General features: G+C 51.6%; 1 protein-coding gene across 1 annotated transcript; it reads right to left on the bottom strand.

The window, feature by feature from the left end:
* Positions 1-3,892: 3,892 nt before the first annotated feature.
* HOXB4 (homeobox B4) lies at positions 3,893-6,588 on the bottom strand. The gene is made up of 2 exons (XM_081028301.1): positions 6,056-6,588; positions 3,893-5,215 (listed from the first exon to the last, which is right to left on the bottom strand). The coding sequence occupies exons 1-2, from the start codon at positions 6,510-6,512 to the stop codon at positions 4,917-4,919; spliced, it is 756 nt and encodes a 251-aa protein (XP_080884427.1). The 5' UTR covers positions 6,513-6,588; the 3' UTR covers positions 3,893-4,916.
* Positions 6,589-9,191: the final 2,603 nt, after the last annotated feature.

Raw genomic sequence — 9,191 nt, 5'->3', positions numbered from 1 at the left:
TCTGCTCACTCCCTTTCCTTCCTGAGGTCTCCGCCCCCTGCATTTATTATGCCACCCAGGGACAAAGGAGAGGATACCAACCAATACCAGTTATTTCTTGCTTGAGACAGAGTCCCTAAATTACAGGGGACATTTTACAAAATGCAAACAAACACCCAAACACATCACAGCAAGGTTCTGTCTCTCCCACTCCTAACTCAAAGGGAGCATTTCCTCTTCCCAGTTGGAATCTCTCTCTGTCTCTAGCTCTCTATGTCCTCCTAAGAGGATGGCTGTTAGTGTGGATTTTTAAGATTCAGCAAGCAGAATATACATTTAAAAGGGCTCTATGTTCAGGGTTCACTTCTCGGCAAAACCTCTACCCATCTCTGAAAATTAAAAGTTGCTGTAAACTTTAGTTAATGTGGCAGAGCTGTCCCTGGAAATGGTCAGAACACCCTGCACTGATCCTTCTTCCATTTCTCTTGCTCCTGTGGTGAGGAGGTACCCCATGGGCTCTGTGAGTAGCTAGGATGGGGCTGGGGATTAGGGGAAAGGGGTGAAAGTGATTATAGGAATAGCTTCTCAAACAAAGGAACTTCAGAAAAATGGGTTGAGAGACTGTGGATTTGGTTATTAGACTTTGAGACACAGTAACCCCAAGGGGCTGTCCGTGAGGGGAGCGAGCCCTCTCTCTCCTTAGGACCCAGGGGCTTATTCTCCTAGCGCTCTGAAGTACTGTAGACCTCTCCTGTCCCCTCCCTTTGTCTTTCTTCTCCCAGCTCCCTCCAAGTGAAAGAGGAAAGAAGGAGGGATAAACTGGACATAGGGCCTAACCAAGGGAAGGAGCTCTGCACAAAAAGACCAACCAGCACCCTCTCCCCTCCCCCAGCTATACTCAAGCTAAAAATGTTATTCCTTCTCTCCCCAATGGACCATAATAGAAAAACAACCCAGAAATTCAAAAATAGAAAAGAAGGAGTTGGGGACTACAGAGAGATGAACAAGATGGGCACCCAACAGCCCAAGGACCCCTCCCAGCCGAGGGGTGACTTTTCCTCCTGGGCAGGACGAAAGAGCCAGCACAATGTCCAGTCTCAGAGAGGTCAAGGGGCTTCCGAGGTCATTTTGTGGTTCTAATACTGAGCTAATCGCCTAGAAAACGTGGCCTCTCCATGAACTCTCTCCTGCCAGCCTCCTGCTTCCAAACTCTCAGTGAGCCCCAGGGAAAAAGGGCCACAGCACATTCATGTCTGAGGCAGAGTCCACTGGCCCACGCACCCTCAGAAGCAGGGCCCCAGTGGTAGGGGAGAGAGCCCTCAAACCAAAAGAGCAAAAGGAAACCAAACTGAACACGGAGCCTCCAGGAAGACGGTAGAGGAGGCAGAGTCGAAGAGGAAGATTCCTGCGTTAAGGAACCTTGCCTGTGAACGGAACGGTTTCCTGCTCCAGAGAGTTGTATTTGTCTAGAATTCCAAACTAGAAACAAAAAGCAAAAACGAAACACATCTACCTATCTATACCCTGGCTCCAAGGTTGGGGCATCACATCCAAGAACTGCATTCCATTTTTCCAGGAGAAGGCAGTGACAACATCTCACCGGTAAACAGACATATGGGACACAAGCCCCTAATGTAGACAAGCGGAGTCACGAACACACTGACCACATGTGCATGTCGCCATACACACACGCACACATGCTGCGGCTCCCCAGGCCCACCTGCATGTTCCAAAACCAGGAAAGCACTTTGGAGCTGCCTCACAAACAGCCTTCTCTGGGGTTCTTCAGGGGCCCTGACACCTCAGTCCCCAGCAGTTCAAACACTCTCCAGGTGTCCAGGCCTCTCTCTCCCTCTGACCCTAGCATCAGTCATCATAAAAGGCAGCAAATCTCACCAAGCGTCCACCATAAAAACCCCGCGAAGACAGTTGAAAAAGAAAAAGGAGGCGAGAGAGTGTTTCTTCTTTTCCTTGTAAAAAGAACTCATAAAACGATTTAAAAAAAAAAAAACACCAAAACGCCAGCCCAGGTGGGGGCTTTGTTACCTTTGCGTCTCTCGCCTCCTCTTGCCCGAACTCCTTGCATCCCATTCATGATGAAGGGCTTCTTCCAAACTGAGAGAAAAAAGTTTTCAACTTTATGGTTCCAAATTTTTCCCCCTCGCAGATCCGGGAGAGACGGCTAACACTTTTTTCCCCCAACAGCCGGTCTGCGGAGATTTGCTGTTGAATAATAACAAAGGAGAGAGGATACGTATTTAAAGAAAAGAAGTGATTAATGGTTTTCTGTATAATTCTCACATTTTTCTTAGCTCTTGTCTACACAGAATGGCTGTGAACTTTAAGCTCCATAGAAATCTTTTTTTATTCTATTCATACCTTCCAAGGAGCAGCTTTGATTTGATTCTATAGAGGCATTCCTGGGGGGGGGGCATATGCTTTTTAAGAAGTACTTCCCCCCTCTGCTGAGAGTGCCACCGCCCCTGGCAGCTAAACATCACACCGCGATTGACCAAAACAAAGCTGGCCGCTCTCACCCTCCAGGGCCTGGCTACTTTTTATGAGTCTCCCCGCAGCATTTCAACTGCCAGTTCAACCGCCCTTTCCCGAGCTGTGGACACCGATCCGTCTGTCCCCCGGCCCTACCCTGCCTCAAACTCCCGGGCGCTGCAAACCGGAAGAATACAAAAGAAATAACAATAAAACGTGCGGATGGAATTGGCTATTTTTATTTTCGGAAGGGAGATTGGACTGAAAAACAACTTTTAACTGCATATGCTCTCCTGAGCCCCGAGTTTTTGGAGGTGGGTGGCTCTACCCTGGACCACCACAGAACGAGACCCCCAGGCTGGAGCCCCGAAACCTTAGAACTTCTCTTGGGTGCTCTACAAAAGCGTCCCAAGCCTGACAGAGCTTCTGAGGGCCACCCGCATCCCATTCCCCTTCCCCCACTCCGTTCTAGGGGTGACTGGGACCTCCGAGACAGAAAGCTATTTGGTCCCTAGTCGTACTTTCGATACTTTCTATGAGAAAGAAAATGAAAATTAATACAGGAGCAGGGCTTCACAAAAGAGGCCATTTGTCTTCTTGATTATCTATTTGCTTGTCAGAGTTTGAGCTATGGCACCGGCTAGCTCCTTTGTAATATAAAAATACTCTGAAAACCTGCAAACACCCAGAAACATCTGTGCAAAAAATTAGACTCATTAAAGCCTTAAACACCTCAGAGGAAAACGATACCTTCTTACGCGGGAGGAAAGAGGCTGGCCTCTCGGAATCCTCTCTCGGAACTTTAATAAGCAAAGAGCCGTCTGTCTAGAAGGAGACAGCTTAACCGCATTTTATTTGCTTATGACAAATAAATCACGATATGAAAGGCTTTGCCGTACTTAAGCCTCTTGTGTCCTACAATGAAACAGTTTCCCCCCATTAGGGATTGGAGTCAGCCCTCCCAGTCCTTTCAATCCATTTTTGGACTGGAGGGAAAAAATTTAAAGCCCCAGACAGAACACACCCACCCCAAAAGGAAAACAAACCAACTACCACAATTTGGAGTCCTCAGAGATAGAAGTTCCCATTGGACCCTCACCCACAGACAATGTGAGGCCGAATGGGACTGGGGTGCTTAAAATACAGGCTAGGTGGCATTTGTATTTTTGGATCAAGTCTTCAACAAAAACACGCTGTGCTGGTCACAAGAAACCAAACATTTATTTCTATTGTCACTCTGTACAGGACACAAATTTTCAGGCCAACGAAGGGTTCTAGACTCAGGCAGCCCCAAAACTAGGAAGGGGCCTGGTTTGGAATGTCAGGAAGAAAATAGGACGCACATGACATAAAATAATAATAATAATAATTAATAATAATAATAATCAATGCAACAATGATAAACTATGGGAGAGGTCTCTGTAACATTATCTCCCAGACCGGGAGGGGCGCAACATTTTATTTCCTAGTTTCACATTCAATTTCAGTCTAGGAGAGCAGGTCTCCGCTGTACAACTCTAGATGGGCGAGAGGATTGTGCCCAGCTCTCAGAACTCAACTGGCCCCTCACCCTGCCAGGAATGGCTTGACCTTCCAGAGGAAGGTCATCCCAGGTCTCCCGGTCTCTCTTTTTCTCTTGGACTCAATTTCCCTGCCCGCTCTTGCGTTGCCAAAGCGGCCAGCGCCTCCACTTGTCCCCTTCCTGCTGACCCCAGCCCCAGCCCCAGCAGTGGAAGGGGGTGAGCAGTCAGTGTCCCCGCGAAGGGGCACGGAGGGGGAGGAGGTTGTGTGTGTGTGTTTGTTACCGTGGCCAAAACACTGCGCTATCTGGCAGTCAGAGGGTGCTTTCGCTGGGTGTCAGGAATGGGGGACAAAGAAAGAAAATCCAGGCCGTCTTCCAGCAGCGGCAGCAGCAGAGGCGGCGGCGGCCGAGCCGGGCCTCATTTGTTAGCCGGGTGTCGAGGTAATGGTCGCCACCGAGGCCCATCCTCTCCTCAGCAGAGTAAACAAGACAGATGGGCCTGGGCCTGGCGTGATTAAAGGTGAAACGTGGATCCATCTTCACCAAAGCTGAAAACGAGGAGTGCAGCCTCCTCCTCTTTCTCTTTCTGTCTTTTTCTTCCTTCCTTCTTCTTCTTTTCTTTCTTTCTTTTTTTTAAGGAAGAAAGCAAGAGACTTGAGCCTTGCTTCTGGGGGGCCTCGCCGGGCTCCCTATTGTCATTTCTATAAATAAAGCTTCCCCTCCCCCTCCTCTGCGTTTATTCGTGTAAATAAAGTGTGTGTGTGTGTGTGTGTGTGTGTGTGTGTGTGTGTGTGTGTGGTGTGTGTGTGTGGGCAGGTAGGCTTTTCCGGGCGAAGCCCTAGGGTCCCTCCCGCATCTCTCCCGCCTATTCCCGGCGCTAGCCACCCACCCCCGCCCCAGGTTCGCAACTCCCGCGCGGGGGGCACTAGAGCGCGGGGGGACCTCCGTTGGGCCGGCCTGGGGGCCCTCCGGCTGCGCCTGCGGTGCCACCCGAGCGGATCTTGGTGTTGGGCAACTTGTGGTCTTTTTTCCATTTCATGCGCCGGTTCTGGAACCAGATCTTGATCTGGCGCTCGGAGAGGCAGAGCGCGTGGGCGATCTCCACCCTCCGGCGCCGCGTCAGGTAGCGGTTGTAGTGAAATTCCTTCTCCAGCTCCAAGACCTGCTGGCGAGTGTAGGCGGTCCGAGAGCGCTTGGGCTCCCCGCCGGCGTAATTGGGGTTTACTGAACACACACAGAGAGAAGGAGAAAGAGAAAGTTTTATTGCCGAAAGGGAGGAGGGAGGCCTTTTCTTTCAGCTAACACAGTATCTCCCTCCCTCCTCCCTCTCCCGCCACCTCTTCTTCCTCCGGAGGGGGGTGGGGACGAAAAGGGAAGAAAGAGGGACCCCAGGAAGAGAAAGGGGCTTCAAAGTTTTGGACAGTTGTGTTGTCTCGATGTTGTTGTTTGGGTGTCTGGAGGTGGGGTGGAAGAGTGAGGGATCTTCACAAGGTTTTAATCGCTCCTCTCTCCCCCCTTGGCCTGGGGCCCGGGATGGGAGAATGAGGGGTGAAAGGGGAGGAGGGCTTCCCCAAACCTTTCTTCTGTTAGTTCCCACCCTCTCTGCTCAGATTCCAAGCAGTGCCTGCCCCCAGTAAAAACTTTTGCCCACTTCTTGAGCCAAGGAGCCAGACTAGAGGAAATAAAGGGAAAAATAAATAGTGGGAGTTGACTCAACTCTCCGCTTAAATACAGATTACCTCCTCCTTCTCTCCCACCTCCAACCCTCCTCCCCAACTTCCAACTTCACAGAGACTGCATCTCTCTGGCGAAAAAGTCGCTGGTGAGAATGGGAAAGAGGATGGGGAACCGACTTCAAAGGCGCAGGGCCCACCAGGCCATAAAAATTTATGGGGGATGTAATTATGTGGCTCTGAAAACAGGCGACCGTAAATCTCGTCAATGGCGAGTTTATAGTGGGGACAATTGGCTTCCCCTAGCTCCCCACCCCACCCCCATGCCTCCGAGGTCCCCTCGGTGTAAAGCGCCGGGGGTGGGAGGGGGAAGGGGTGCCCACGCACTCACCCGTGCTCACGTGAACTTTGCGCATCCAGGGGTAGACGATGGGCTCTTTGCACGCGGAGTGGGACGGGCTGGGGTGCAGGGGGTTCTGGGCGCAGGGAGGCGGCGGGGGGCTGCTGCTGACCGCCTCGCAGCGCTGGCCCGGCTCCGGGAGGAGGGCCCCCGAAGGCGGCGGCGCAGGAGCCCGAGGGGACAGCCCGGGCGGTGGCGGGGGTGGCGGGGGTGGCGGCGGAGGCGGCGGGGGCCCGGGGTCCCGGCAGGCCGCGTAGCGCTGCACGGTGCACGCCGCGCGCCTCCCGAAGCCCGCCTCCGGCTGGAAGCTGCTCTCTCGCCTCTGGCCGCCGGCGTAGTACCCCGGCGAGTGGTCGCTGGGTAGGTAATCGCTCTGTGAATATTCCTCGCACGGAGGGAACTTGGGGTCGACATAGTTTGAGTTGATCAAAAAAGAACTCATAGCCATTAATTTCTGGGAATTGCCCACAAAATATACTAAAATTTATTCCGACCCCTGACTCGTTTTCCTGTTTCCGAAAGCCCTCCTACTTACTGTCAAGTGAACAAAGTTAGGGCCCCACGTGATCCTGGGAGCCAATGGCCGCCCCGCCTGTGATTCCCGGATAAGGAAATCTGCTCACCGGACCCTACTCCAGCCAAAGAGGTTTATTTCCCCTTCTTCTCATCCCCCTCCCCACCCACCCACCCAACACCAGGATTTACATAGGGTTCCTGAGGGGCGACCGCCTCCTCGCCTCGCTCTCTCCAAGATCGGAGGGAGAGACAGAGAGAGAGAGAGAGAGCGCAGGTTGCCACCGGAGGCCTGTTGGGGCGCTGGGCAGAGCGCAGTCCCTTGATCCCCTATGAAGTTGGGGCTCCCGGTGTAGCCCCTCCCGTCCCGCCTCCCCTCTGCCTAGCATTCTCTGCCTCCCTTACGCCCCTATCCCCTCCTCCCGACGGGACGGAGCCCACGCACCCTGCGTCTGTGCGGGGCGTGAAATGAGGGGCGGACTGGGGGCTCTGCCTAGAGAGGGGAACCCACTTGGGGACGAGAGGCACTGAGCGTGGGGCTTTTTTCTCTGCAGCCGCATGGGGAGGGGTGGCGAGTGACAGAGGAGGCGTCGGGAGCAAGCAGGCGGGTGCACAGAGAGACTTGTCAGAGATGAATGGAACCGCGGGTGGATCGATAGGAAATTCATGCACTAATTCGGGGAGACCTCGCCTTCCAAATCGCATTTAGCTGAGCTATTAGTTTGGCTGTGTCAGTCAGTCCGTCTATTCCCCTCGCCTATCCACTCCTCCCCTTACCCTACATGGCCGAAGCCCGGAGAAACGACTTGGTTTCCCACACTGAACATGAGCGCTGGAGTAAAAAATCTGCAACTTTTGAGAGCACATTGAATAGCAATTTGCTAATTCCAGAACCATCGGAGCTATACTCCACGGGGTGGAGACGTTCTAATTGCCGCTAATGCCACCGTCTCCACAGCCAACAGAAATCTCACATCCTTGTGATGCTGGGGCTAGGAGCCCTGGAGGTGACCCCCCACGAACAAGAATACCCCTTGGTACTCGAGTATTTGCAGGGCATCTTGTTCTGAACCCAAACGGAAAGGCGACCTCAGTATCCGTTTGAAAGTGAATTTCCTTTGCCTTCGCACACTGAAGACAACAGTCATTTTTTCCGGATTTTCAGGAAAACCTCCCTGAGCCCAGAAGAGAGAATAGGTGGGCTTGCAGGAAAGAATAAAATAAAAACACCACCACCAACATTAACCTATCAAGAGAAGTGAAAGGGGAGCAAGGCTTCCAGGGGCAGAAATGGGGAGATTTCAGGTAGATGATTCCTCCATCTCTAACCAGTTGCGGGAGGAAAAGGAAGAGAAAGAAAGAAGGAAGGAGTCTTCGCGGGGTCAGTCACCGGATGGTCCTCACTTAGAAAAAAAAATTTTTTTCTTCGAGGGAAAAAAAAATGAGCGGAGTGTTTATGTCAACTACATATTCCCCTAGATACGAATTTGTGACCACAAAATTCCTTACACAAATTCGGATCTACAGGGTATATACAGAAGACAGACAGATCTTCTTGGCCCAGAAATTTTCCAGTTCTCTTACTTTCCGAGTATTCTTCGTTTGGGGTGTTGTCTGAGTGCTTTGATTTTATTTCGTTTTGTTCTGATTTTGAGCTCTGGGAGCAGGAAAAAAGCACTGCGGGTTCATCCTTGGGATAACAAGGTTTTCAATTCTCTTTCTCTTCTGTTAGAACTAGAAGCAGCGGGTCCCGCAAAGAGACGCGAACCTCGCGGCCTCCGCGAAACTCTCGGCGGTGGCGCATGAATTATGAGATGTAAACATTAGCTAAACACAAAAGGAGGAAGGGTCATCCTGAGGCTGCGGGCAAGTCAGAATCTGGCCCTTCTGGGTGCCCTCGCGCCCCTCCCCTCCCCCCAGGACTTTTTTTTTTTTTTTAAGAAAAACAAAACCCAAAGCGGCTCCTTCAGTGCCCCTTACAGCCTTTAGTTTGCGATCAAACGAATATCTAGATATTTTCCAAAGGTGCCTCTCAGCAAAGGGAGGGCTGGGTGTGAAGGGGGTATCATAAAAGTCCTTTTGGAAAAATTCAATGGTAAAAAGAGAGAGAAACAGCTGTAAAGAAAAATGCTGGGAGACCAAGCAGATGGAGCCCCCGGATATTTAATGACGGGCAATTCCGTTTACAACCTGAGAAAAAGATCAAAGGCATTTCATTTCCCAATGAAGGTCAATGAGGAACCATAAAGGATGCAGCCAGATGATATTCCAGCCCCTCCTAACCTCCCATACCTCCTGGGACCAGAAAAGGGGGATAATCCCTGAAGTGTGAGGAGGAACCCCATTTCTCCATCCCCCCTAGCTCCAGGCAGGCTCTCTCTAAACTTGCATACTCAAGCCACCTGCTAGGATTGCTGGCAGTAGGACCAAAATGGAAATCTGGGAAACCTGGGAGATCTGGGGTTTCTGAATGAATTTCCTGAGGCTTCCAGTAACCGCTAAATTTACTAAACTGGGAGACTGGGGATTGGACTGGAGCGAACTGAGTCCTATACTGTGAAACCTGGAGGGTCTTCCCAGAGTGAGGGGAAAACTGCACAGAAGCAGCCTCCAC

Source organism: Rhinolophus hipposideros (assembly GCF_964194185.1).
Source record: "Rhinolophus hipposideros genome assembly, chromosome: 20".
Lineage (NCBI taxonomy): Eukaryota > Metazoa > Chordata > Mammalia > Chiroptera > Rhinolophidae > Rhinolophus > Rhinolophus hipposideros.
This window is presented reverse-complemented; position numbering and strand designations above follow the sequence as displayed.

Excerpts from the sequence above, each read along its gene's own strand:
- HOXB4 (XM_081028301.1), bottom strand. The coding sequence starts at position 6,512 with ATGGCTATGAGTTCTTTTTTGATCAACTCAAACTATGTCGACCCCAAG. Across the intron at positions 5,216-6,055 it reads CAAAGTTCACGTGAGCACGG|TAAACCCCAATTACGCCGGC; the intron begins GTGAGTGCGTGG and ends GTGTGTGTTCAG.